The following is a 27604-nucleotide window of genomic DNA, read 5'->3' as shown; positions in this document are numbered from 1 at the left end:
CCAAAAGGCTAGTGGCTGGGAGGCCTCCGCTCCTGTTCTCCTTTGCCTGGTCCTTTGCTGCTGTTGGGTGGATTATGGGCCATGCACCATCTGGGACACAGAGCTTTGGTGGCCCTGCTGCCACTAGGTAAAGTCTTAACTGCAACAAAAAACTCTGCAACTAGCAACTTCTTGACCTACAATATGTGGCTCGAAACTCCTGCTAGAAACTCTTACCAGATCAACACATTTATGCACTTTTATTGATAATCTCTTTCACGTACACGTATGTGTGTACACACACATGCGCACACACATACACATGCAAACTGTCCTGTTTGCTCTCCTGTCACATTTTCGAATCTTCTCCCCCTCACTGGAGGTTGGAAATAAGGTTAAGGACTCAGGCGTAGGAATGAAGGGCACCCTATTCCAGTGTCAGACGGCACTGTGTCAGTGTCAATGTGTTCTTCAGGACCCTGAGCCAGAAGCTTCCAGCCTACCCCCAGGAGGTACTTCAGGAACAAATTCTTCAAACACTGGCTTCAGAGCCTCTTTTCAAATGCTGTCTTTGGACCTCAGACCCTGAAGTCACAGCAGCACCCCTTCCTCTCCCCACACAAGGTCTGCCCATATCTTCACTGACCCACCACCCCTCCTTTCCTTGCCCTTGCACCCTGGAGCTTCCTGAGCTCAGGGGAGCTCCAGCCCAGCTGCTCTGAAGAATCCTGCGTGCTAACAGCTCCCCACTGACAGTCGGAATGCGGGTGCAGGGCTTCAGACTCACCTTCCTGCCAGATGCTTTTATGTTTCACCTCAACATTTCTCTCTTCCTATAAATGAGCTCAGGTGACATCCAGCTGTGTTTAGCCCTCAGTCTCTCTCCACGCAGAGGCTCATCAGACAAAAGGTGCCCCAGGCCTCGGGACTGATGCGCACAAGGCTGTCGCCAGCCTGAGCTCTGGTGACATCCCCCCAACCCCCACCCCAATCTCTCTCACTGCCTCCCTCCTTCCCCTCCAGGCTCCACCAGCAGCTCCCTGACACGCTCACTCCACTCACCTCCCAGCACTTACCCACAGGCTGCTTCCTTGCCGGGACTACGCGTTCCCCAACCACAATCCTTCAGCTCAGGCATCTCGGGGACCTCCCTGGCCTGGGTGCCTTTCCCGTGCATGCTCACAGCCCTGGGCAGGCTTCCACTCCATCTTTCTACTTTTTTATTTTTTTTGAGACAGGGTCTCACTCTGTTGCCCAGGCTGGATTGCAACGGTACCATTATAGCTCACTGCAGCCTCCACCTCCTGGGCTCAAGTGATCATCTCGCAGCAGCCTCCCGAGTAGCTGGGACTACAGGCATGTGCCACCATGACTGACTAAAAAAAAAATTTTGGTAGAGACGAGGTCTCACTATTGTTTCCCAGGCTGGTCTTGAACTCCTGAGCTCAAGCAATCCACCTGCCTCGGCTTCCCAAAGAGCTGGGATTACAAGCATGAGCCACTGCACCTGGCCCATTCAGTGTTTACATCCCATGTGACCATTCTTTTTTTTTTTTTTTTTTTTGAGATGGAGTCTCGCTCTGTCATCCAGGCTGCAGTGCAATGGCACAATCTCGGCTCACTGCAACCTCTGCCTCCCAGGTTCAAGCAATTCTCCTGCCTCAGCCTCCCAAGTAGCTAGGACTACAGGCATGTGTCACCACGCCCGGCTAATTTTTGTATTTTTAGTGGAGATGGGGTTTCACCATGTTGGCCAGGCTGGTCTCGAACTCCTGACCTCAGAGTGATCCACCTGCCTCGGCCTCCCAATGTGCTGGGATTACAGGCATGAGCCACCGTGCCCGGCCCATTGGCACTAGCGGTTAAGTTCCTTCATGGCTGGGGCCATGCCACATGCAATTTATCTTGGTATCCCAAATGCCTGGCACATAGTAGGTGCACAATAAATGCTGAATGAATGAATGATGGCGCCTCAAGGACGCTCTACCATTAGCTCCTGGGAGCCGGCTGTGTGGATTCCCCTGGGGATAGACGATAACCAGACCGAGGCACAAAGAAAAGTTAGGAGGGATGCCTGGGATTAAAATCCAGACATTTACATTTTAAAGCCTACATTTCACACACGAACATATACACAGGCAGACATGTACACACAGATGAATACTTGTGCACCCACGTGCACACACACTCCTCTCAAGGCTGGGATCTGGGCAGTCCCTGGGGAGCCGCCCTCATGCACTGGGCCTCTCTGACTCTGACCCCACCGTGTCCCAGCCCGAGTTCTTCTGCAGCTGGCGGAAAAGCAGCTGCCGCTGGAGGCTCCTCAGGCTCTCCAGGTCCTCGGGAGAGAGCGGCAGGGCCGGCTTCCCTGGGTCCTGCTCCTCTTCTTCCTCTTCCTCCATTTCCGTGAGTCCGTCGGGGGGCTGCGGGGAGCTCCTGGAGATGTAGCCCTGGTCAGACTGCACTGACTGCCGCTGCTCCTCCTCGTAAGGCGTGTGTGGGTCTTTGAGGACCATGGCGGGTCTACTGCAGCCCCCCTGGGCCTGGCAGTTCAGACTCTGCTGGAAGAGCGAGAGCATCAAGTCTTCGAGGTGCTCCCTCACGTCCTCCGGAAGCAGGTCAGGAGACGCCATGGGGGTGCTGCCAAGGGATGAGTCCTCGGAGTCCACAGGGAGGAAGAGGACGCTATTTCGCCCAGCGCCCGGGCTGCCCAGCAGCGGGCAGGCCTCGCCCTCCTCCGCCAGTGCCAGCCGGACTGCGGCACCGTCAGCCAGGGGCCCAGGCTCCACCGCGGCCACCAGGGCCCCCTCCTCTGCGGCAAGCACCAGGGTGTGGAGGGGCTGCGGTGCTGGCTGACCCCGGGGCTGCAGGTGAGGTTCCAGCTTTGCCACTGCTGATCCTCCTTCCTCTCTGATCAGGAGGTCTATGGCCAGGCAGGCCTGGGAGCCAGGCTCGCGCACCAGGGGCGCCCGCTTCACGATGCCGGTTCCCGGAGGCAGCAGTGGCTCCTCAAACACCTCTTCGTCCAGGGACGGGGCATCCTGGTCATCGGCCGAGTAGAGGTTCTCACGTTCGAACCAGTCGGGGCAGCGGACCTGCCAGTCCCGGAACCTGTCCAGGGCGGCGCGGAGCTGCCTGCCGCCCGGGCTTCGCAGGTAGTTGTCCCCCGACAGCTCCCCCACGCGGTGCATGCGGCCCGGCTGGAACATCTCCAGGTCCTGGATGCGGAAGTACACCTCCTCGAACCTGTCCATGAGCGGGTACCGCGGCGCCGCGCCGAACAGGTCGGGGACGTCGCCGTCACAGCTGACCTCGCTGAAGTAGCAAACTACGTAGGTGCCGAAGCAGGCTGGCCTCTTGAAGTCCGGGAGGATCATGTTCATGGCTGCGGTGAACAGGTCCCCCACGGGCTTCCCGCGGTCGCAGCGCAGCCGCACAGACGCCCCCCGGCCCAGGAGCGCCTGCCACTTGGCACGCGTGCCGCGGGAGCACAGGATGATGATCTTAGAGTTGCTCTCCACCATCTCCTGCTTCTGACGGCCCACCCAGGTCATGACTCCCGCCTCCGAGATGGCCTGCTCTTCCAGTAGGTCCAGGGCCACTTCCGTGCCGCAGGCGGTGAGCAGGAACTGGGCGAATTTCAGGACCACGTCCACGTAGAGGGGGTGGTCAGCTGAGTAGATGATCCAGACCTTCCTGGGCTTCAGCGGTGGGGGGGTCAGGTCAGCCACAGGCAGGCCATCTAAGGAAACAAGACCATACATGCTGACCCTCACCCCAGGGCCCAGGGCAGCTCTGTGCCTGCCAGCCCAGGAGGGGCCTGGACCAGGACACAGAGCTTGGCTCCCTCCCTAAGCTGAGAAACCCAACTGAGGCCTGTTGGAAAAACCCAGATGTTACTATTCCACCTTTGGCTGCCTGAAAAAAATCAGTCTGCTGCCTTGTGGGAAAAAGAATCTCTCACGTTCCTAGCTGGTCTTTAGCCTGTACTTTAATTAAGAAAAGAAAAAGAGGCACCAAGCTCTGTTGGTCTGCTCCAGGGAGGACCTCTTTTCACAAAACACGGTGCACTTACCTTTCTTTCCTTGTCTGACTGATTCAAAAAATGGCACCCAGGACTTGTTATTGGGGGCCCTTCTGAGTGGGGTACTGGAAGGGGGTTTCTAAGGTGGGGTCTCCTGAAGGGACTTGGGAGTTAGACCACAGGAGGCGACCCACACGCACTTATCCCAGGAGAACCCTCCACTGCTTTAAAAATAAGCAAACACACAAACCAGGAAATACTGACCAGTGTATTTGGTGTCATCACTGTATTTTTCACTTCCAGGCCCTGGAAAGGAAAAGAAATACACTGGAGTGGTTCTTTGGGAAGAGAAATAGAAACCAGCTCACAGGGTGTCTGCCCCATCCCTGACAAAGGGTGAAGGGTAAGGGGGCAGCCCCGAGACTGAGCAGGGAGGCCGTGCTAGGTGGTTGCACAGGCATGAATCCTGGGTCTGCCACTACGAGCACTATGACCTGGAGCAGTTACTAGTGCCTCTGAAATGCAGCTTCTTCCTCTGTGAAGTGGGTCTATATTTGCTCTCGTTTAATGGGTATTAAATGAGTGTGTGTATGTGAAGTGCCTGGCACGTTGTACATAATCAACTGGGATCACAGTGATTTTGTAGCACTGATCCAGCTGGGACCCCCAGTGCTGGGGGGCGGGGGGGCAGGGTGTCTACCCTGTTTCCTCATTATGGTCCTGGTCTGCCCTGTCTCCCTGAAATTTGGCCACCCCAAACTGACTCCACCTGAGGGAAAGCTCTTCCCCAGAAGTGTCTTTACAGAAGACATGCATCTTACCACACTTCTTTCCAGAAGCAGCCCCACCAGGCTGCTTGCAACATTTCCTCCTGGTATTTTTGAGGTGAGGAAGGGGAACCCACATACTTAAGCAATTGTTCCCCTCGGAGATGTGATGAAAAAACTGCTCTGTGGGAGTTAACTCCTTAGTGACAGCTGGGAGGATTAAGATCCACAGATGACTGAGCAAACGACTTAGAACCTTAATCTCAATCCTAACCCTTTCAGCTCTTCCCCAGAACTGTCAAAAGACAGCCAAATAACAGCAAGGCTCCTCTTGCCTTTACCCTGTGGTGCGGGGCACTTCGGGAAACAGAAGCGCAACAGCAGAAAGGAAACCATAAGCACCGCCGCCGCCCAGCCCCAAACCTTTAGAGAGCTGCACAGCCTATGGAGCACTGGCCGAGATGCTATTGAATGTTATCGGAACCTCCCATAGATCCTCCCATGCCTGGCTGGTTTTCTTTCTACCACATAATAATTAATAATGATTAACACCTAATCCTGACGAACCTAGGGAAGGGTGGAAACAGTTTCCCAGATGACGGAAGGAGCAGCCTAGGGTCATGGTGGGGCAGGGAAGGGCTGAGGCCCCAACCGGGAGGCCTGTGTTCTCCCGGCTTAGGACTTGGCCAGCAGAGGGCTGCAGGTGGGAGAAGACACTGGTATGTACTGATCCCCACCAGCAAGCACCTTCCTCAGCTACTCATTTAACCTTCATCACAGCCCTGAGAGGGAGGCATTACCAGTACATTTTACAGAAAAGAAAAGTGAATCCATGGTGTGTTAAGTAACTGGCCTGTGACTACAAGGCTAATGAGGTGGGGCTGGGGTCCACCCCTGTGGCTCAGGGCAGCCGGAGCCTTCTCTATCACCCGATGCTGACCCTCACTATTCTCCCTGACCCCAGGTGTCCACGTCTGGCGGCTGCAGGATGGGGTTGTTCAGGCTGCTCCACCTGCCTGGATGGTCATTCCTGACACAGGGAAACTTTACTCTGGCTCCTTCCAACCTATTGATTTTAATAATATTACATTTAATAACAACAAATATAATCGTGGCTAACAGATACTGTGTAAATAGCACATGCCAGGTTCTGTGCTAAGAATTCATGTGTCTTATTTCAGTCCTTACAACAGCTTTATGACATGGTTCTCAAGCAAGAACCTGAGGCTCAGAGAATAAAGCGATTTGCCTTGGTAGTGAGTGGTGGTGCTGGTATTAGAGCCTGACTCCAGGACAGCCAGAGCCCCAGCGCTTACCGGCTAGCCTCCAGGTCATGCAGACGATGAACAGGATGACGGAGCCCACCAGCAGGATGGAGATGCCCGTGATGAACCAGTACACCCACAGGGGCATGTAGTCTGCGGTGAGCAGAACAGCGTGAGTGATGCAGCGGGGCCTGCCCTGCCCTCCCTGAGGCCCCCAGCCCCGCTCCCCAGCCCCAGGCTCTGTCCTCTCTGGCCCCACCACGACAAACCATGGTCTCACCCCCCCCTCTGGGCTGGCCTCGGTTCAGCCTTGTCTGCCTGGCTGAGGCAGGGACTTCTCAAGTGGCCACTGGGGAATGTCCCCTGAGGGCTGCAGTGCTGTTGGAGAGAGATCCAAGCTTACCCGGAATTGGTTCTGCAATGAGAACAGAGGAAAAAGGGAAAATAGCATTCTTAACCCTTCCCAGTCATCACAAAAAACACAACTGACATCCCTTGAGGGCTTTAATGATGTTGGCTCTGCACCAGGCACTCTAGATCCAGGTTGAACTTAATGAAACCATCTACAAGAGACACTTGAGTTGCTGGTCTAAGAAGAGACACCTTGCCTCCTCCTCGGGAGGCTGGGTTCTCCTTCCAGCCCGGCTCCATGTCTGTGCCTTCTGGTGAGCATGTGGCTGCAGCCTCCCGTGCATTAGGGCATGCGACTTTTGAAAACAGCGTCCCTGCTGTGTGATCTTGGACAAGTTATTCAACATCTCTGTGCCTCAGTTTCCTTATCCATGAACCTGGGGTTTGGGGTGGGGGGATCCTCTACTTCATAGTACCGTGACTCACAATGAGTGAGGATAAAAAAATGGACGGCATGTTGGACCACTGTGCTCAGTGCGTGGCGCAGAACTAGGGCTCTAGGATAAAAACCACCCCATTTTCCAGTCAAGAAAGTTGAGGATCAAAAAGATTAAGTATTTTGCCTAAGGCTACATAGCTAATGAAAGAGCCAGGAGTCCAGCCCCAGGGAGTGACACTCTAAAGCCCCACTCCACACTTCAGGCCTGAAGGACTCCAAGTTAAACTAAACTCTCCTCCCTAACCACCACTCAGAACCAGGTGAGGACGCAGCACAGGCTGGGGGCCTTCAGCCACTTGTTCTCCCAGTATGGCCTAGGACAGCCGCATGTCCCCTACCTGGAGTGTCTGGCATTTCTGGGCAGGAAATAGTCGCGGAGTGTCTGAGGCAGTCATTGAGGCAGCTGCTGAAGAAGGGCTGGATCTGCGGGCAGAGAGGGCAGGAAAAGGGCTCCAGAACTGTAGAGCGCTCATGCCTTCCAGCCAGCAGAGGCAATGTGAGAGGAGGGGATCCTGGCTGGCTACACCACGATCTCCAGGTGGCCATCATCTCCCTCCAGCAAGGGCGGGTCAGAGGACCCCTGCCCAGGTGAGGGTGGGAGAACCAGACAGGAGAAAGGCAGGGGCAGTGCCTTACCAGGCAAGGAATCCTGACTGGTAGTGGTGCTTGGTGCCATAGAGAGGACAAGTTTTCCCGTCCACCAGCAAGAATGCCAGACTGTGCACGCTCCCCACTCCGATCCACACCACACTCTCCACCTGTGCACGCTCCCCACTCCCGTCCACACTACACTCTCCACCTGTGCACGATCCCCACTCCCAGCCACACCACACTCTTCACCTGTGCACGCTCCCCACTCCCGTCCACACCACACTCTCCACCTGTGCACGCTCCCCACTTCCGTCCACACCACATTCTCCACCTGTGCACGCTCCCCACTCCCATCCACACCACACTCTCCACCTGTGCACTCTCCCTGCTCCCGTCCACACTACACTCTCCACCTGTGCACGACCCCCACTCCCATCCACACCACACTCTCCACCTGTGCACTCTCCCCGCTCCCGTCCACACTACACTCTCCACCTGTGCACGATCCCCACTCCAGTCCACACCACACTCTTCACCTGTGCACGCTCCCCACTCCCGTCCACACCACACTCTCCACCTGTGCACGATCCCCACTCCCATCCACACCACACTCTCCACCTGTGCACGCTCCCTACTCCCGTCCACACCACACTCTCCACCTGTGCACGCTCCCCACTTCCGTCCACACCATTCTCCACCTGTGCACGCTCCCCACTCCCATCCACACCACACACTCCACCTGTGCACTCTCCCCGCTCCCGTCCACACTACACTCTCCACCTGTGCACGATCCCCACTCCCAGACACACCACACTCTCCACCTGTGCACGCTCCCCACTCCCGTCCACACCACACTCTCCACCTGTGCACACTCCCCACTCCAGTCCACACCACACTCTTCACCTATGCACACTCCTCACTTCTGTCCACTATATACTTGCCACCTGTTTTGCTCCCTGCACCTGTCCACACCACACTCACCCACCTGCACTTGGTGGCGGCAGCACCCTTTAAGGTTGCGTAGAGTGAGTGTGACGTTGGATCGCTGGTGGAACTCCTCTGGTCTGGGCTGAGGAGAGAGGCGAGGATGGGTAAGGCTAGTTGGGATGGGTAAGGCTAGTTGGGTAAGAACACGCTGTGGCACTGCCAGGGAGAGGCTGTCCAGGGCACCCCTTAGGAAGGCCAGGGGAGAAATGCTTTTCAGGTTTCTATTCCAGAAAAAAAGCTCCATTTTTGCATGGAAGCTGGTTTGTTGTAAATTCGTAAGTACGTGTAGTAACTGTTAAGTCTCTCTTTGCTTTGGCTGCTGGGAACTGGGGCAACAAATTTGTGTTCATGGACACCAGTTGTACAGAACCACATAGCACACGTTTCCTGCACTGAGCTGGCTTCATCGTATTGCCTTTCTTTTTTTTAGAGACGGAGTATCACTCTGTCACCCAGGCTGGAGTGCAGCGGCACAATCTCAGCTCACTACAACCTCTGCCTCCCAGGTTCAAGTGATTCTTCTGCCTCAATTTCCCAAGTAGCTGGGACTACAGGCGTGTGCCAGCACACCTGGCTAATTTTTGTACTTTTAGTAGAGATGAGGTTTCATCATGTTGGTCAGGCTGGTCTCGAACTCCTGACCTCAAGTGATCCACCTGCCTTGGCCTCCCAAAATGCTGGGATTATAGGCGTGAACCACTGTGCCTGGCCTATTTTATGTCATTAATTTACTTTATTTATTTTCTAATTTTTATTTTCTTTTTTAGAGACAGGGTCTCGCTCTGTCCCCCAGATTGGGTGCAGTGGTGCCATCATGGCTTACTGCAGTCTCGAACTCCAACTTCAAGCCATTCTCCTGCCTTGGCCTCCCAAAGTATTGGGATTACAGGTGGGAGCCACCGCGCCTGGCCTTATTTCCTTATCTTTAGTTCCCCTGTCTCTATTTCCACATTTCTTCTTTTTTTTCAATCCTCAAATCCTTTTTGTAATAAACAAAGCAAAACAAAAAGAGAACAAAGGAGCATGTGGGGGAGGAAAGAACAAAAAGGACTGAGTCATGGGCAGGACACAGTCAACTGCCTTTCTATCAAGCATAAGATCACTGGGGAAGAAAAAGGGCAAGGCGCCATGATCACTATGGACTAAGCACAGCCCTGAGTCCCGAGCTTCTAGCAACACAATTCTGTCAGACCAGCAGAGAAGAGACTCGGGGCTTGGAGGAGTGGTCCTGAGCTATGCTAGAGGGGTCAAAAATAGCAGAGTTACCGCAGGAACGTGGTGCATGTGCTCAAAGCAACTGTGGTTCTCCGTGTGCGGAAAACTGGTCAGCAGGATCTGGTAATGGGTAGATTCGTTCCACAGGGTGAAGCTCACACGCAGCTGGTGGGCCTCCAGGGTTTCCACAGTGATGTTGGGGTCCCATAGGCTGCCTGCCAAGGTCACACACGCAGGCTGGGAGTGAGGAGGGGCACGCACATGTGCATGTGTGTGCATCCAAATAAAGCTCTCCCGGGCCAGCTGTTACCTGAGCTCATGCATGGCGTGGTTACCTTCATCCTGGTGTGCTCACAGTCTGTCGACCCAGAAAAAAGGAAACTCATAAGCCTCTGCCTTAGGAAATCTGTTCTTCCAGACTCCTGACACCAGGAACAATCTTTTCCCCACTGGGAGCCTGTCCACAGGTGGCCCCTTCAGAGTGAGCTCCAGGGCTGGACCCACCTTGGCATGGGTGCCAGCCTGCTTGTCTGATCCTCATCTCTCAGGGAACCCTCCCGATTCAAATGCATTCCTCCTGAGCTTGCTGTGGGTGACCAAGCAATCTTGGTCCCCTCCAGTTCTTTCTCTGCCCACCCACAGCTTCTTGTCCCCAGCTGCCCCTGTCTTTGCACAGGCTGAGAAGACATGTGACAGGTGTGAATCACCATGGAGGGACAGGGACTGAGTCAGTCAACTTTAGGAACAGAAGCGAGAACTGAGGAGATTCACTCCTTCAACAAACACTTATTGAGCACCAACTATGCACCAGGCCCTGTTCTTGGCACTGGAGGTACAGTGGTAAACAAGACAAAGCCCTGCCCCCTGGAGATTGCAACCCAGTAGAAGAGACCAATAAAAGCAAACACACAGCATGCAGTACCAGTCAGGGAGTGATGAGCCACATGTGGTGACACAGAGCAGGGTAAGCAGGGAGTGTGTGTGCACGCATGTGTGCAGGGTGGTCCCAGGATGAAGAAGGTCAACACCATCCTTAACAAGCATTTCTTGACCAACCTACTATATTCAAGGCGATTCGTGAGGTTCTGGAGATTATACAAACAGGCAGAAGACCCAGGCTTTGTTCTCAAGTGGGCTTCCTGACATAGCTGGCTATGGACAGAGAATTGTAGGGAGACTGAGAAAGGAGAATCACTTGAGCCCAGGAGTTCGAGGCTGCAGTGAGCTAGGATAGCAAAACTGCACTATAGCCTGGGTGATAAAGCAAGACCCTATCTCTATTAAAAACAAAAAGAGAGAAATGTAGGTAATAGCTGAGCTTCTGGGGAGGACAGAGAAGTAGAAGGTACACGTACATCAAAGGGTGCCTGAGAAGAAAAGCCTGGCGGTAATCACAGGCAGGGTGGATAGGCACGGGGAAGAGAGCGCCATGCATGGGATGAGTGTTGGATGATGCAGACAGACTGTGAGGTGGAAGGAGAAGAGCAAGCCACGGAGGCTGGGACCAGGCTGGGGGCAGAGGCTGCAACTTCTCCACGAGTGGCTTGTGGCTTGCCTTTATGATATTTTCTGGGCAGGACGGGTGCTTCTCTAGATAGAAGGAGGTACTCTGGTTCCCATAAAACTACTGGGATCTTGGGCCACCGTCCACTGTTGTGCCAACAGAGAATGGGCTTTCAGGGAATGGAGGCTGCAGCACACACCAAACCACTCCCAGTCCTGGCCTCTGTTTGTTCTGTGGGTCCCAGGTGCTGGCAATGCCAGCCACTGTGTTGCTGAGCAGGGAGGCTGGCATCTGTGCCACCTGGTGCTTCCCTCTCACAGAGGCCACTGGGGAGGGAACGTCTTGGGAGGATGCTCTTACCAGGCACGAGGAAATTCTTGGACTGGTGGTTTGGGTCCCCGTCAGGGATGGGCTTGGGCAGGTGGTGAACGGTCACCTCATATTCCTGGTCAGGGTCGACCACAAAGTGGCTGAAGGTAAAACGCCACTGAAGAGAAGGGAGGAAGGAAAGGTGGATGGATTACATACATCTCTGTCACCCATCTATGCCCAAAGACCCCCGTTCCCACCCACTCCCAAATATTCAGCCAAAAATAAGAACAAAGCAACAACCACAACAAAATCCAAGGTCAGGGAAATCAGTATCTTTGTTTTTTGTTTCCTCTGGTCCTTTCTGCCTGTTTTTTTTTTTCTTTTTTTAAAAACCTGGATCTGGCCTCATCAGTAGATAGTGAATAAGGCAAAAGAATTTGGGGAAAGTGGAAGTAGACCCGCCCCCCCACCTGCCCTCTCAAATTCTAGGACAATGGGTATGAGAGGGCGGAGCCAGAGGACTTGGGGCTATGGAGATCTGGCACACGCGAGGCAGGTAAAAACTATTTGTCAAATGATTCTTCCTCCTCAAATGGGAAACCCAGGGACCTCTTGAGACCATTATGGAGTAAAAAGGTGCAGAGGACAAGCTAGAGATCCCCACTCACCCTGGGCCAGCAGGCACCTTAGTTGCAATGATATTTGAATTTGTGCTAAGTTATTTTCTGGGTGGTAGAGATTACAGATATCGACTCCAACCCCCATTCTAGTTACCTTGGTGGAGGGGCCAGGGGTCCTTTGCTTCTAAGTGGATGAAGGAACCTGGTTCTCACCATTCACACAGCAGTCAAGTTTGGGGGTCCTAATTTAACATCGGAGAGGAGTTCTGCCTTTGCTGCTCGAGTTTGTGGGAGATCTAACTTGTTTTCAAGTGGCCATTTGCAGATTTAAACCAGTAGTCTTCAAACTAAGGCTTGCATCGTGATTACTTGAGGGTTAAGCACCAGTTGCTGGACCCCACCCTAAGAGTTTCTGGCCTGGGAAGTCTGGGGTGGGGCCACACATCTCTACCAAGTTCCCAGGTGAGGCTGAGGCTGCTGGTCTATGGACCACAGTTTGAGACCCACTGCTTTAAACAAACTTAAACAAGAATCAACATTTCATCATTTAGCTGTGAGCAGCAAAATGAGACTAAACTGTTGTAGTGCCCATTCGCCCACCTACAGCAGTTCTTTGGTCTGGGCAGTTTTTTCTTCCTGAAGGTAGGCCCCAGCTTAATCCAAGTTACACATAAAACATGTTACACAAAGATGGCAGGAGGTAGGGCTGTGGAAGTTGTCTTCCAATTCAACTTCCTTTCAGAACGAATAGCTAGGTAAAGTGGGAAGAAAAAGCAGGGGTGAGTATGTGAGGGACGCTTTCAAAAATACGCTCTGTCCCTCACTATTGCTCACGGTGGCCACACCACTTCTCTTTTGACTTCTGCCCATCTCAGGCTGCCATTCTGAACTCCACAGACTCCCTCAGCACCTCCTGGGTCTTCCCCACTCTAAATCAGGGTCTGAATTTGGGGACAAGAAGTCTGTACTGGTGTCATCAGTGGAACATAATCCACTCAGGAGCTGTAGTCTTACCCTCCTGTGGTGATGCCTCAGTTTGGACAGAAACTCAAACTTGACGCATAAACGTTCATTGGTGTTCAGCTGCAGGACAGATAACTCTGCACCCTCGAGGTACAGGATGCTGGCTGAAGGAGAGGGCGAAGAGGAGACAAACAGATACAGATCAGCCAAGACAAGTGCTGGGTGTGTCACTTCCCTATCTGTTGTGGTTGTTCACTCCTAAAAGAAAATCTGCCCTGTCTTACCCAATTCTCCACATCCTGTTCCTTTCAGTTCGCTCTCTGGCCTCAGCCTACCGCCTTGCAGACAGTTATTTCCCAGCTGGGCAAGGAAAAATGACACTTTACACTGGGCTAGAAGTAAAGGCTTTGCAAACTTGTGGTGAGGGCTTTGACAATCTGGCATGGGTGTCAAACACAGCCATCCCCATCATCCTCACGAGGTTGTGGCCGTCAGCAGGAGCACCGAGGGCGGGGACTTCCAAAAAGAACATCCCCCATGCCCCGTTCACAAATCTGGGGCTAGTGCTCATAAGCCCCAATCATCCCAATTCTGTAACATAAACTCTCCATTCCTGAATAGGCTCGGGGGACGTTTTAAAAGTGCTGGCCCCTAAATTCAGGGAACGGGTTGACAAATGTGTTGCCATTTTCCACTTCATTTTTGGTACTGCAGTCACAAAATTAACTGCTTGCTTTTTTTTTTCCTCAGGGTGCTAAAATTGTTAGGTTGAAGGAAGTCCTTTCATGAAGAATGGTGTGATGAGAAGGTATCACTGTGGGTTAATATCTAAAATGCTGAACAAATATTAACTGCATGAAATGATGGATCCTTATAGCACTAAATTTGAACCTCCATGTCTGAGCACAGGACTGGGAGCCCAATCCTGAGCCTGACTGGAAGAGCCACTTGGAGGCAGGGAGAATCCCCCAGGGCCCTGCTGGCAGGCCCACTCACCGTCTGTCTGCAGCGTCCATTCAATGTGAGCCACGGGGAACAGGTCTCCTTGCTGGGTGTGGGCAAAGTGCAGCTGGATCTGCAGGTCCTTTGGGGAGGAGGGGGTCAGGTTTCGAGGGTGAATCCAGCTGTCATCCAGGCAGGTACCTGGCAGCCAGGGAAAAGCAACATTCAGAGACTTATAGCCAAGACCCTGAGATGCCCCAGCAGCAGGTACAGACAGCTAGACAGCAAACAGCTCAGGGGCCCGCGTCCTTCCAGCCTGTGGCCCTTGGCCGCTTCCTCAGCTTTACTGCCCTGCTCCCTCTTTTCTAATGTTTACTGGGGTCACTGCAAATCTCTCAAGTCTAAAGGGAATTTTAGGAGAGAAGACAAAGTACACATGTTGATTTTGAGATGAAGTTGTGATTGGGAATAAGGGCACAGGAGGGATGCGGTTGTAGTAAGAGTTGCTTTATTTTTATATGTCAGGGGTCTCTAATTGGCTCAGACCCTTGAATATGTGCCTCCTCTTTGAATTAAAACAAAACAAAATCAACAGCACAGATGTCTCTCACTTTACAGTGACAAGCTGTGGCAAATCAAATTATATTATAGATACAGTAGGGCAGCACCCCAGAGAATACTTTCACAATCCAAATGACAGTTCTGTTTCTCCTTTCCTGACTTTTGCATAATGAATGTTCTCGACAGGAAGCGCAGGTGCACGCATCCACAGTTCTCTGGGAGCCCTCCTGCAGATGGCTGTAGCTCACAGCCTGAACCTGGAGTGGCGTGGCAGGACTTCTGTCAGAAGTTGGCAGCAGGCTCTCACTTGATTAACAAGGCAACAAGAAGAAGAACAGAAAAAGATGACTTACTATTCTTGACCGTGCAGTTTAGCCCCTGTGGAAAAAAAAGGGTGGTTATTACAGCTGGGAAAGGGCTTGAATTCACACGCCAGGGCCAGATGCTCTCCACTGGCTCCTTCTCAGGAATGCCATCTACACAGCCCGCCCTTCTCACTTTTTGGGGAATAGGATGAGGAGTGAGTCCAGTGGATGGCAAAGGGAATGGTGTTTTTTTTTTTTTTTTTTTGAGATGGAGTCTTGCTCTGTCACCCAGGCTGGAGTGCAATGGCGCGATCTCGACTCACTGCAAGCTCCGCCTCCCAGATTCACGCCATTCTCCTGCCTCAGCCTCCCGAGTAGCTGGGACTACAGGCGCCCGCCACCATGCCCGGCTACTTTTTTGTGTTTTTAGTAGAGACGGAGTTTCACCGTGTTAGCCAGGATGGTCTCGATCTCCTGACCTCGTGATCCGCCCACCTCGGCCTCCAAAAGTGCTGGGATTACAGGTGTGAGCCACCGCGCCCGGCACGGGAATGCTATTTTATGAGGAACTGCTATGAGCTGGGACCTTGACAACTTTAAAAGACATTGAGAGGGTTCTCTTGGAGTGCCCTGAGAAAAGGGCCCCTTCATCTCCTGAGGTTTCCAACCTTCCCGGATAACACTGCGCAAGAGGTGCGGAAGGGGTGAGGGGCAATATTTACAGTTTCTGTGACAGATCTGTTGGGGAACATTCACTAAGTCCCTACAAAGTCTCTAGGGAAAGTATGCCAGGCCCTGTTCTGGGTGATCGTGACTATTATCCTCAGCCCATTTTGCAGATGAGGAAGCTGAGGCACCCATATTACATTATATTGTCTCCCTCTTGGGCAGTATGTGTTAACCTTCCAACCCTGAGGAAATCCTGATGGCCAAATTTAGAAGCCCTAGTGACAAATGCTACCAGGGAAATATAACCATTAGGAAGGAGCTCAGGCTCAAGTGTCTCCAGTTCTCTAACTGGCAAAACAGATCAAACGCATCCTGGGGTGGAAAGTCAGATGCCGAGGCAGACCAGAAACACAATTTCAAGGCCAACAAAGTGACTGGTATGAGTAGGGTGCCGGGGCTGACACCCTCCTCTCTCTTGAGAGGGAGCAGAGAGGTAGGGCTAAGCACAGGAGAAGACCCCGTGCCACCAGGGTTCATTTACAGAGTGGTCACACACAGGATGACATCTGCATGCACCTAGGATTGACTCTAGCGAGCTACTTCACCTGGATCCTCCTTCTCTGGGACCCCAGTTCATAAGTGCTCCTCGCCCTGTTCAGCTCCTGAATTCTCCCCTATAGGTCCCGAGCTAGCACCACCACCCCACTAGGGGGCTCCGCACATGTTCCCAACAAAATCCATCTGGCTGCCTAGGCTCACACTAATTAATGTCACTCTTTCCTAAATGGCGAGAAGATTAACTCCCCTGAGTCCTTTCATTTCTCCTCTGCCTTAAAATTCCTAGGATGTGGAGGATAAAAAAAGTGGTTCTTTCACCTTGAGATGGGGAGCTCTTCCAGAGAAGGCAAACAGATACATCATTTGGAGTAACTTCCTACTAGCCACGGGGAGCTACTCAAAAACACTGCAGGATGATGCCCATGATGAAAAGCTCATCTTCATGAAGACCACGAGGAAGGTGGAAGGGTTTGACAACACAGTCGGTTGATTCCCAGTGGTGCAGGCAGGTGTCCTCCTCTCATTCCTGAGATGGAGGAAATAGTTTGGTATACCCTATGGAATACTGTTTTTGGTCTTGGTTTCTGATAGTTGTGGTTGCATATAAGTCTTTTCCTTTGGTCTATTAGGTTTATAGTGTTCATTCAAAACAGCTCTGAACCTTATCATATACCTCTCCAGCACTGATTAACAAACAAGGTTTGTTAATGCACCACTAGGTTATGGTGCATTGTTCTTTTGATATTCTGCTAGATTACATTTGCTAATATTTTATTTAGAATTGCATGGATTTATGTTCATAAGTGAGATTCGTCTATAGTTTTTCTTTTTGTATAATATTTGTCAAGTTTTAGAATTAAGCTTATACTAGCTTTAAAAAAAATGGACAGCTTTCCCTCTTTTTCTGTGGTACTGAATGCTCATGAATAGAGAATGGCTGAATTAAGGTAAGATCTAGTTTAAATCTAAATGTCTATCAAACTAGAAATGGTTGAATACATTGCTATCTACTATGGAATATTATGCAAATATTAAAGAGAATGAGAATTAGTTGCATAGACATCTGTTACCTGCAGATGGCTGGAACGTGTTGATGAGAGAGGAAAATAAGTTGCAAATAACTTTTTATAGTATGATCCCAATTTCTATGGAAATAAGTCATGAAAAAGATCTCCCTGAATATATATATATATATATATATATGAGTATGACTAAATGAGAATAGAAACATGTTAACAGGTGTTAACACAGTTTGCTGGGGGCAAAGGGGACAGAAGCAGAGGAGATGGCATGAGGGAAGATAAGGGGAAAAAAGATTTAATCAAAACTGAAAAATATACATATAAGTGAAATACAGAATAACAATTCTATTAGAGGTAATAGCGCATTGACCATATATACATATTTTCTTCCTCTCTCCAAATAATATAACAATTATAGGAAAGAAAATTTTTTTTTGTAAATTCTCAAGGACCAAAGAGCCAAACTCAGTGGACAAGAGATGTGAACAAAATTTTAAAAGTCCTTTCCAACTTAGCCCCAGCAGCATAGCTCCTGTAAAGAAGGGTGTTGGCCGGGTGCAGTGGCTCATGCCTGTAATCCCAGCCCTTTTGGGAGGCTGAGGTAGGTGGATCACCTGAAGTCAGGAGTTCAAGACCAGCCTGGCCAAGAGATGGTGAAACCCTGTCTCTACTAAAAATACAAAAATTAGCTGGGTGTGGTGGCATGTGCCTGTAGTCCCAGCTATTTGAGAGGCTCAGGTAGAAGAATTGCTTGAACCTGGGAGGCAGAGGCTTCAGTGAGCCAAGGTTGTGCCACTGTACTCTATCCTGGGTGACAGAGTGAGACTCTGTCTAAAATAAAATAAAAATAAAATAAAATAAAACACAACAAAATAAAATAAAATAAAATAAAGGGCTATTCTGTCACCTGCCACCAATGAGGTGGTGACACCAGAATATGCCATCAGCATTCACAAGCACACCCATGGAGTGGACGTCAAGCAGTGTGCCCCTTGGTCACTCAAAAAGTCCCAGAACTTTGCCATGAAGGAGATGGGGACTCCAGATATGCTAATACCAGGCTCAACAAAGCTGTCTGGGCCAAAGGAATAAGGAACGTTCCATACTGTATCCATGTGCAGCTGTCCAGAAAGCATGAGGTTGAAGATTCACCAAACAAGCTCTATACTTTGGTTACCTGTGTACCTATTACCACTTTCAGAAATTGACAGTCAGACATCGTGGATGAGAACAAACTGTTGATGTCAAATAAAATCATAAAACCTCAAAAGTGAACAAATGAATGAACGAATAAATAAATAACTGTTCAAGTGGCAGCAGAGTAGGCAGCTGGCTCGTGCTGAGTGGAGGAACTTCTGTCTGAATGCTACAAAAGGGAGTTACTGATAAGGAGGCCAGGGGCCCCTCAGAACCTTATAACCCTCAGGGCTTAGGGGCAGGGAGAATTAAGTGAAGGTCTACATATGGAGTGTTGGGAACCTTATCCTCTCTTTCCCTGCTCTGATCTCAGAATGCTGGCAGCCAGGCCCAAAGAAAAGACCTCCAGATTTCAGCATTTGGAGGTTACCCAATAGGCCAGGTTCACCATTAGCCTGACCTCCTATAAAGTCCAATGTTCAATAAACCTTAACTACACAGAACATTTAATCAGCTTTTAGGACTTCATTCTTAAAATATTCTCAGACAGCCAAGGAGTACCAGATATTTGAGATAGGTTTTCTGTATGAAAAATAGATCAAAACAATTAAAAAATGCTCCTGGAAGAAAAAAAAAAAACAATGCTGTTAACACGATTAAAACAAACAAGTAAAATTATTATAGCCCCGAAGAGATATAACACTGCATCTGTAAGACAGGGGCAGGACACTGTGGACAAATGAGCAGGCAAAGAATGAAAACTGAACCTTGAAACTCAATGGAAGAAGTTCTACTAAATAAAAATTCAATAGAAGGGTTAGTCTATGAAATTGAGGACATTTCTCTGAAAGTACAAATAGAATAGGAAAAAATATATGATTATTAGAGATTCAATTTAGGAAATAAAATATGATTGACTAGATTTCTAGAAGGAGATTAATGAAGAAACAGAAGGAAGAAATTATTTTTTAAAAAAGGAAAGAAAGAATGAAAATATTCTGGAAGTGAAGGACACATATTCCCTGAGAGTGTGGAAAAACTCAAGCTGTATTTTTCCTCTGCCCTCACATCACCACAACAATCAACAGAAGTCACAGAAGACTTCTGTGACTACATATTGGGGGGGTGGTTTCTTCCCATCACCAAGCAGGCAATCAATTCTGCAGCAGACACCAGCTGGGTATCCTCCAATTTAATTCTGACACTATTTGGAGATAGCATCAGATCCCACAGGTTGAGTGCTCAGTCCCCAAGACCGCCCACCCCCTAGACACCAGTGGTAAGTCTGGGCCTCCAGAACTTCTAAGACCAACCAGGTTCAATGTGAGATTCTCATGCTCCTCTCTTTCAGTTCAATTAATTTGCTAAAGCTGCTCAGAGAACTCAGGGAAACACATTTCCCAGTTTATTTTAAGGATATCACAAATAATACAGAAGAAAAGGTGAGGTATAGGGGAAGGAGTACAAAGCTTCCATGCCCTCCTCAGGTGTGCCACCCTCCAGGAACCTCCACATGTTCCACTACCTGGAAGCTCTCTGAACCCCGTTTTTATGGAGGCTTCATGTGAGCATGATTGATTAAACCACTGGCCATAGCAACTTCAGGGGGCCCTCAGTTCCCTCTCCCTTTCCCAGATGTGAGGGGTAAAGGGGCGGGGCTAAACGTCCCAGCCCTCTAATCCTACCTTGGTCCTTCCTGGGACCAGCCCCCATCCTGAAGCTGCCTAGAGGCTGCCAGCCACCAATGAATCATTAGTATATTAAAAAATACGATTTTGGAGATTCTAAGGATTTTAGGAGTTCTATGCCAGAAAAAGGGGTTGAAGACCAAATACATATTTCACAGTATCACACTGCCAAATTAAAAAGGTTACTAAATGGCCTGCACAAAAACAACAAAGACCCAGACCAAGGCCCCAAATCTTGAAACTGTTGTAATATCAGGAATAAAAAGAAGATCCTAAAAGTTTCCAGAGAGAAAAAAATAAGTGTCATAAAAACAGATAAGAAATATAATAACATTGACTTCCTTTTTTTTTTTTTTGAGACGGCATCTCGCTCTCTCACCCAGGCTGGAGTGCAGTGGCGCGATCTCAGCTCACTGCAAGCTCCGCCTCCCGGGTTCCCCCCATTCTTCTGCCTCAGCCTCCCAAGTAGCTGGGACTACAGGCGCCACCACCACGCCTGGCTAATTTTTTTTGTATTTTTAGTAGAGACGGGGTTTCACTGTGTTAGATAGGATGGTCTCAATCTCCTGACCTCATGATCCGCCTGCCTCGGCCTCCCAAAGTGCTGAGATTATAGGCGTGAGCTACGGCGCCCAGCCAATAACACTGACTTTCTTGGCATCTGTACTGTTTGCTAGAAGGCAACAAAGCAATACTTTCACAATTTTGAGAGAAAATTATCTTTAACACAGAATTTTCACACCCAGCCAAATTATCAGAAAAGGGTATGAGGGTAGAATAAAGATATTTTGACATGAAAAGACTTAACATATATGTTCCTGATATATATGTCTATATCCATCCCTCATACATATTCTTAGGAAATTACAGGATGATATTCTCCAGCAAAATGAGGGAGTAACCCCTGAGGAAGAAGACACAGGATCCGGGACATGGGAGATTTGACCACAACATGTCTGTTCTGGTCTAGACCTGTTGTGCCACAGGTCTAGAGAGCACAGACCTTGTTGGGGCTGGAGAACAGAATGCTCTAGGAGGAAGTTCTCTGGGGAAAGGGGGGGATGGAATTGATGGACTATCTGATGATTTCGAGGGAAATGATATGACAAGTGTGATAGAACAAAACTAAGACTAGTTACATGAAACATTACGCAAGTGAAGAATTAAAGCAATTATTATCTCTGGGGCAGGAGGGGAGGGGAATTGTACCAGAAAAAATATATAATCAAAGTACACTTACCTCAGCAGTGAAGATTACTTAATTGTTATAATAATATAAATTCTGACTATTAATTTAACTAAAATCATGATTTAACTATAATAAAAAACAGGCAGAAGTGGTGGCAGAAAGATAATGTAATTTTCATATATTAGAAGTCAATAGATAATATCTAAAATTAACAAAATCATGAATTAACAGTATAAGCATGTTTAGAAATATGGAGGTATATCTCAGAAGAATTAACTAAAGGAATCATATTTGGGGAGCAGGTTTAGGGGTGGCGCATGGATCTGCTGTTTTTTGTTTTAAACATCTTAGTACCATTTTAAAAGGAGGATTGCCATACATAACTTGACAAAAATTAATTAAAAGATAAAAGTTTATCTATGATGTAATGCCAAACAAATGAAAGGACTGAAAAGTAAGATGAATGAATGAAAACATTAATTTGTTTAGTGGAAGAAAGAGTAGACATTTTTTTCCTTATAATTTAATTTCACGGCTCACGCCTGTAATCCTAGCACTTTGGGATGCCGAGGCAAGTGGATTGCCTGAGCTCAGGAGTTCGAGACTGGCCTGGCCAACAATGGTGAAACCCCGTCTCTACTAAAATACAAAAAATTAGCAAGGCATGGCGGCGTGCGCCTGTAGTTCCAGCTACTCGGGAGGCTGAGACAGGAGAGTTACTAGAACCCAGGAGGCGGAGGCTGCAGTGAGCAGAGATTGTGCCCCTGCACTCCAACCTGGGTGACAGAGCGAGACTCCGTCTCTAAGAAAAAAAAAATTTATAGAATTACATTACATTTTAAATAAAGCACACAAAAAAAAGTGTTCAGGATCTTCTTAGGATATTACTAAGACATATCTTGTCTTGTCCAACAAATTCCTCTCCAGTAGTCATCCCTAATTTCAAACCCCTCATTCTTTTTTTTTTTTGAGACAGGGTCTCACTCCGTCATGCAGCGGCATGCTCAGGGCTCAGTGCAGCGTTGACCTCTTGGGCTCAAGAGATCCTCCCACTTCAGCCTCCTCAGTAGCTCGGACTAGAGACATGCGCCACCACACCTGGCTAATTTTTGTATTTTTTGTAGAGACAGGGTTTTGCCATGTTGCCCAGACTGGTCTTGAACTCCTGGGCTTAAGTGATTCCCCTGCCTCAGTCTCCCAAAATGCTAGGATTACAGGCGTGGGGCCACTGCCCATTCTTTAAAACTAGCAGAATCAGAATATTATCTATGAGCTACCTGCTTGTGAATGGCATTACGTGAGGCATCTTGCAGAAATCAGAGGGGGGATTGTCATGACAATGAAGGTGACGACAGCTGATGTTTATTGAGCTCCTCTTTTGTGTCTGGCATCATGATAAGCACTTTGTACATGTATCTCATTTGATCTTGACAACAATCCTATGAGCTAAGCACCCTTATCCCAATTGTACTGATGAAAAAACTAAGACCCAGGGAGGTTGGGTAAGTGGCCCAAGGTCCCACAGAGCTGGCATTTGCATGATGAAGTTTTGCTCCAGAATACATGATCTTAATCACTGCTGCCTTGTCTCTCTAAATAACAAAAGGGGCCAGGGGCGATTGCTCACACCTGTAATCCCAACATTTTGGGGGGCCGAGGTGGGCAGATAAAGAGTTCGAGACCAGTCTGGCCGACCTGGTGAAACCCTGTCTCTACTTAAAAAATTAAAAAATTAGCCAGGCGCCAATTAAAAAATTGGCTCATGCTTGTAATCCCAGCATTTTGGGAGGCTGAGGCAGGTGGATCATTTGAGGTCAGGAATTCGAGACCAGCCTGGCCAACATGGTGAAACCCTGACTCTACTAAAAATACAAAAATTAGCTGGGTGTGGTGGTGCGCACCTGTAATCCCAGCTACTTGGGAGGTTGAGGCAGGAGAATCGCTTGAGCCTGGGAAGTGGAGGTTGCAGTGAGCTGAGATTGCGCCACTGCACTCCAATCTGGATGACAGAGTGAGACCTTGTCTCAAAAAAATAAATAAATAAAATAAAATAATTGGCCGGGTGCGGTGGCTCACACCTGTAATCCCAGCACTTTGGGAGGCCGAGGTGGGCGGATCATTTGAGGTCAGGAGTTCCAGATCAGCGTGGCCAACATGGTGAAACCCCATCTCTACTAAAAATAACAAAAATTAGCTGGGCGTCATTGTGCACGCCTGTAGTCCCAGCTACTTGGGAGGCTGAGGCAGAAGAATCGCTCAAACCTGGGAGGTGGATGTTGCAGTGAGCCGAGATCGTGCCACTGCACTGTAGTCTGGGCGACAGTGACTTTCCGTGTCAAAAAAACAAAAAACAAAAAACAAAAATTGGCTGGGTGTAGTGGCGGGCGCCTGTAATCCCAGTGACTCGGGAGGCTGAGGCACAAGAATTGCTTGAACTTGGGAGGCGGAGGTTGCAGTGAGCCGAGATAGCACCACTGCACTCCAGCCTGGGCGACAGAGCAAAACTCTCTCAAAATATAAATAAATAAATAAATAAATAAATAAATAAATAAATGAATAAGGGACACCTCCAATAGGCCACTATTCTCTACCCACAAGGTGATGGTTAAGAGGAAGAAATGAAAGATTGTATTCAATTCTGTGCCTCAGTGAACACTACTGAGTGCCTGATAGAGAAAGTGGGCTTTGAACTTACAAGCACAGCCTGCTCTCAATCTCACCTTAGCACTCATTAGCTGTGCGACCTTGGGCCAATAACCCAGCCTCTCAAAAGTAGGTTCATCCTGCCAACCTTGTAAGCGGTGGTGAGCATGGGATGAAGGGATACTTGTGAACCACCAGCAAAGTGCCTGGCACAAAGAACACAACTTTGTAGTCTCTGGAAGAGTGGCATGATGAAAGTGGCTTCTGGCAAGCAGAAGATAAAAGGTTAAACTGAGCAGTTGTTCTACAACCACAAGTCAAAACCGCAAACGCTCAGGAAAAAAGACTCTGTAATGAAACACACATCCTGTCTATGAAATTACGTGTTAACATTTACCGTGACCAACTCTTAAACTGCTGCTGTCTTTCCTATGGGCATTCCTCCAGGTTGGCGGTCACGGGAAACCTACATGAAGCCTAGCCAGGGAGAACGGCTAACCAAAAGGAAATGCCCAGGGAAATGCAATTATTGATGGTTTCTCATGTAATGATTTCTGTGGGGAAATCAGTCATCTGGGTTTTACGGTGCTAATCCCAAGCATCTGGACCAGTGCTATGGTTGGTCTCAGCTTGCCACTACTTTCCAAGCAGAGCTGACCGTTCTTTCCTTCATTCACACATTCTTTTGTTCAGTCAACACATATGTATCAAGCCCCTGCATCCTGTGCTCCAGTACTGAGCTAGGAACAGGCCAGGTGTGCAGAAGCCTCCTCCCTGTCTGAAGATAGTCGTGGAGGGCTAAATCGAACTGGGCTTTGGATAGACACTTACATTCTGGAAAGTGGCATGGACTTACTTTGAGAAGGCTCACCCAGTCCTGCCTTTGTGGAAATGAGGGAACCCAGGCCCAGGCAGCCTCAAAGCCAGACTGCAGAGACAGTAAGTGCGACGCTGCCTGCAAATCCAGGTCCTCCGGCCACCTCTGTGGCGTTCCCTCCCCTCACTATACCACATTGCATCCACTGAAACACCAGTGAGGGAGAGAAATTTGAAGGATGTGTTTTCTTTCTTTTTAAAAGAACTAGTCAATGGAGCCCAGAGCTGTCTATCTCTGGAGAAGAGCTGTCTGTGAGGCAGGTGTATACAGAACAGAGTGAGAGGAAGGAAGAGAACGAGAGACTGCAAATACGAACAGCAAGCGTCTCTCTCCAGCCCTCCCTGGAACCAGGCTGTGCTTCTGCTCCTGACTTGCAGTTGCTTCACTGTGCAGTGAAAGTCAGAGCTTGGCTCCCACCCCACACACAGGGGAGTCCCATCCCCGCTTCTGGCATCTTTTCTCACTGTCCTATTACACAGACCCTCCATTCCGGCCACACACCGTACCCTGTCCCACCTAAGGACCTCGGCTCAGGCCCTTTCCACCAGCTGGAATGCTCTTGCTACCCCCACAGGGCTGCCCAAATGCCTTTTCCATGAAGGACACCCCAACTGGAAGCAATTTTTCTTTTTCCTGGAATTCCGTACACTTACCAGTTGTGCAAGTAGCTTTGCTAGACAGTTCCCTAACTTCAAGCCTTGTTCTTCCCCTAGATGGGTTAGGTCTCTGGATATTAGGGTCCCCAGAGTATTTATTTATAGCTCCAGTTCCCAGTATGGCGCCCTGTACTCTGCAGCCACCTGACCAATGGCTGTCAACCCAGGCGCACCAACCCTCCATATCAGAACGCTTCATACACAGCCTGCAGGAGGGACCAGCAGGGCAGAGGCACCTGCTTTGCCCAATAGTGGAAGTCACAGGACATTTCTCAACATCATTCACGATAAAAACATCTTTTTTTTTTTTCCTGCGAAATAGTCACTCACTCTCCACCCTCTTTCGGTAAATCCTCCATAAAACTAGATAAAGAGAAATATCCCTTTGTTTTACATCCTCTGACTCAGATACTGAGCATTATTCCTTGGGGTCAGCGGTGGAGGTGGAGGGGAGGAAAGATCTCCTTGGGGATGCGGGGAAGAGGAGAGTATATTGTGGAGGGGCACAGCGTTTTGCTCTTTTTTCTTTTTTTTTCCTTAAGATGGTCCTGGCTCACAGGCCACTACCTGGCAGGCGGGTGGGTCACTTCCTGTGGGCGCAGCAGGGCTACGACTTGACAGCTACAAACGTTCGACCCTCCCACTGCGCGCTCACCGGGTTCCCAGACCCAGGTGGTGGGAGTGGCGGGAAGGGCGCCGTCTTAAGAACCATCTGCCCATCCTCAGGGCTTCGCGCCTCTGGGGAGGTGGCCCTCAGCCGCCCTCGGCACAGCTCTCCCCGAAACATGGTGCCACGTCTCAGCGCTCCAGCCCCCACAGGCCGCCGCGTGGCTCTACGACAGCGGGGTCCCTCTGGGGGGGGCCGCGGGTGAGGGCCTCCACCTTCCGCACGGACGATGTGGGCTCGCCCGGCTCCGTCGGCGGCATTAAGGGCACGGCTTGAGGGAAGCTCCCGAGGGCGCGATGGGCCTCCCGAGGGCCGACCGTGCCCCGCCGGGGGACGTGAAGGGCGCACGGCGTGGAGCTGGGTCCAGACCCGTCCTGGCTCCTCCCCGGGCCCCTTCCCCACAGCCCCTTTCTATCAGCCCTGGCCGCCCCTCCGGCCTGGCCCGGAGCCGCGCCCTCCTTCCCCGAACTCCGCGGCCCGGACGGAGGTGTCACTCCCGCCTCCAGCCACGACGGCAGGCCAGGTTGTGCAACACGCGCCGCGCGATGTGCCACCCCCCTCTCCCCCTATTCCACACCGCAACTCCCACCGCTCCGAGGGTCCTCCCCAGGCGCCCCGATATCTGTGCCCAAGTCTCTGAGCCCCTCTGAGCCCGCGTCGCGGACTTCCTGCCTCCCCAGCCCAGGCGCGTAGTCCCGGCCGTCCGGCCCTCCGCGACCTTGCCCCGCGCCCGCAGCATCCTGGCGGCGACCGCTCCCCACGTCGAGTCTCACCGGCTGGGAGCAGACCAGCGGCCGGTGGTCCAGGAGTCGCAGGGAGGCGCCACCCGGGGCCAGCACGCCCAGAAGCAGCAGAAGCAGCCCCAGCGGGGGCCCCGGGACAGCGGGCGGCGGGCTGCGTGCGGCCCCCATGGCCCCGGTGGCGTCGCGGAGGGCTCGGCCCCGGCTGGGGACGCAGCGAGCGAATGTTCTGAGGCTTTCTTTTCCGCGGTGGAGTTCGAGTCGGCTCCACTTAGCTCGCTTCCGGCTTCCAGCCCGGGCCCAGGGGCGGGCCGGGCCGAGGGGAGGAGTTTAGTCTGGGACGGGGAGGGGTTTAGGGTGAGACAGGGCCCTCCCTCCGTTCCTCTTTGCGCCCCTCCTCTCGGCCCTACGCTCAGTTATCCCGGCGTCCCTCCCCAGTCCTTCCGGTGTCCCTCCCCGGCCCTCCTCCGCCCGGGCGACCCAGGTGCGCTCCTCCCGCTGCTTCTGGGCCTGGCCCGTCGCGCCTCCAGTTACAACCGCGTCGGGCTAGCGTCAACTCCAGCTGGAGCCTCGCCTGCCCCACACGCACCCTCCACCCTGGCCGTGCCGCAGCAACTGTCGGTTTTAGTCCTCCGCCCACACTCACTTGATTCTTGGCCTTGTTCAGACTTCTTGTTTCTCTCGTGGGTCATTGGACGTGAAATCCCAACTTAGGATTTCAGGAAGTCCGTTTTCTTAGTCTCTGTCCCTTTTATTATTTTATTTTATTTTATTTTATTTTTAGACAGGGTCTCCCTCTGTCTCCCAGGCTGGAGTGCAGTGGTGCAACCGCAGCTCACTGCAGCTTCGGCCTCCCGGGCTCAAGCGATCCTC

The 27604-nt window shown here is 50.6% G+C and overlaps 1 protein-coding gene across 2 annotated transcripts; it reads right to left on the bottom strand.

Annotated features, from left to right (window-relative positions):
* Window positions 1-223: 223 nt before the first annotated feature.
* Window positions 224-27174, bottom strand: IL17RA (interleukin 17 receptor A). Of its 2 annotated transcripts, XM_054543013.2 has the most exons (14): window positions 26765-26879; window positions 16431-16638; window positions 14934-14958; window positions 14074-14220; window positions 13129-13241; window positions 11543-11669; window positions 9989-10036; window positions 9730-9893; window positions 8462-8545; window positions 7224-7308; window positions 6439-6450; window positions 6087-6188; window positions 4268-4309; window positions 224-3721 (listed from the first exon to the last, which is right to left on the bottom strand). In XM_054543013.2, exons 2-14 carry the CDS (start codon window positions 16473-16475, stop codon window positions 2211-2213), a joined length of 2505 nt encoding a protein of 834 aa, XP_054398988.2. In that variant the 5' UTR covers window positions 16476-16638; window positions 26765-26879; the 3' UTR covers window positions 224-2210. The 2 variants fall into 2 exon arrangements, with proteins under 2 accessions (XP_054398988.2, XP_024095833.3); XM_024240065.3 differs by lacking the exon at window positions 16431-16638 and having other exon boundaries at window positions 26765-27174.
* Between the last annotated feature and the right edge of the window lie 430 nt (window positions 27175-27604).

The sequence above is a fragment of the Pongo abelii genome, chromosome 23 (genome assembly GCF_028885655.2).
Source record: "Pongo abelii isolate AG06213 chromosome 23, NHGRI_mPonAbe1-v2.0_pri, whole genome shotgun sequence".
NCBI lineage: Eukaryota > Metazoa > Chordata > Mammalia > Primates > Hominidae > Pongo > Pongo abelii.
Note: the sequence above shows the minus strand (reverse complement) of the source record. Positions and strands in the feature narration are given on the sequence as shown.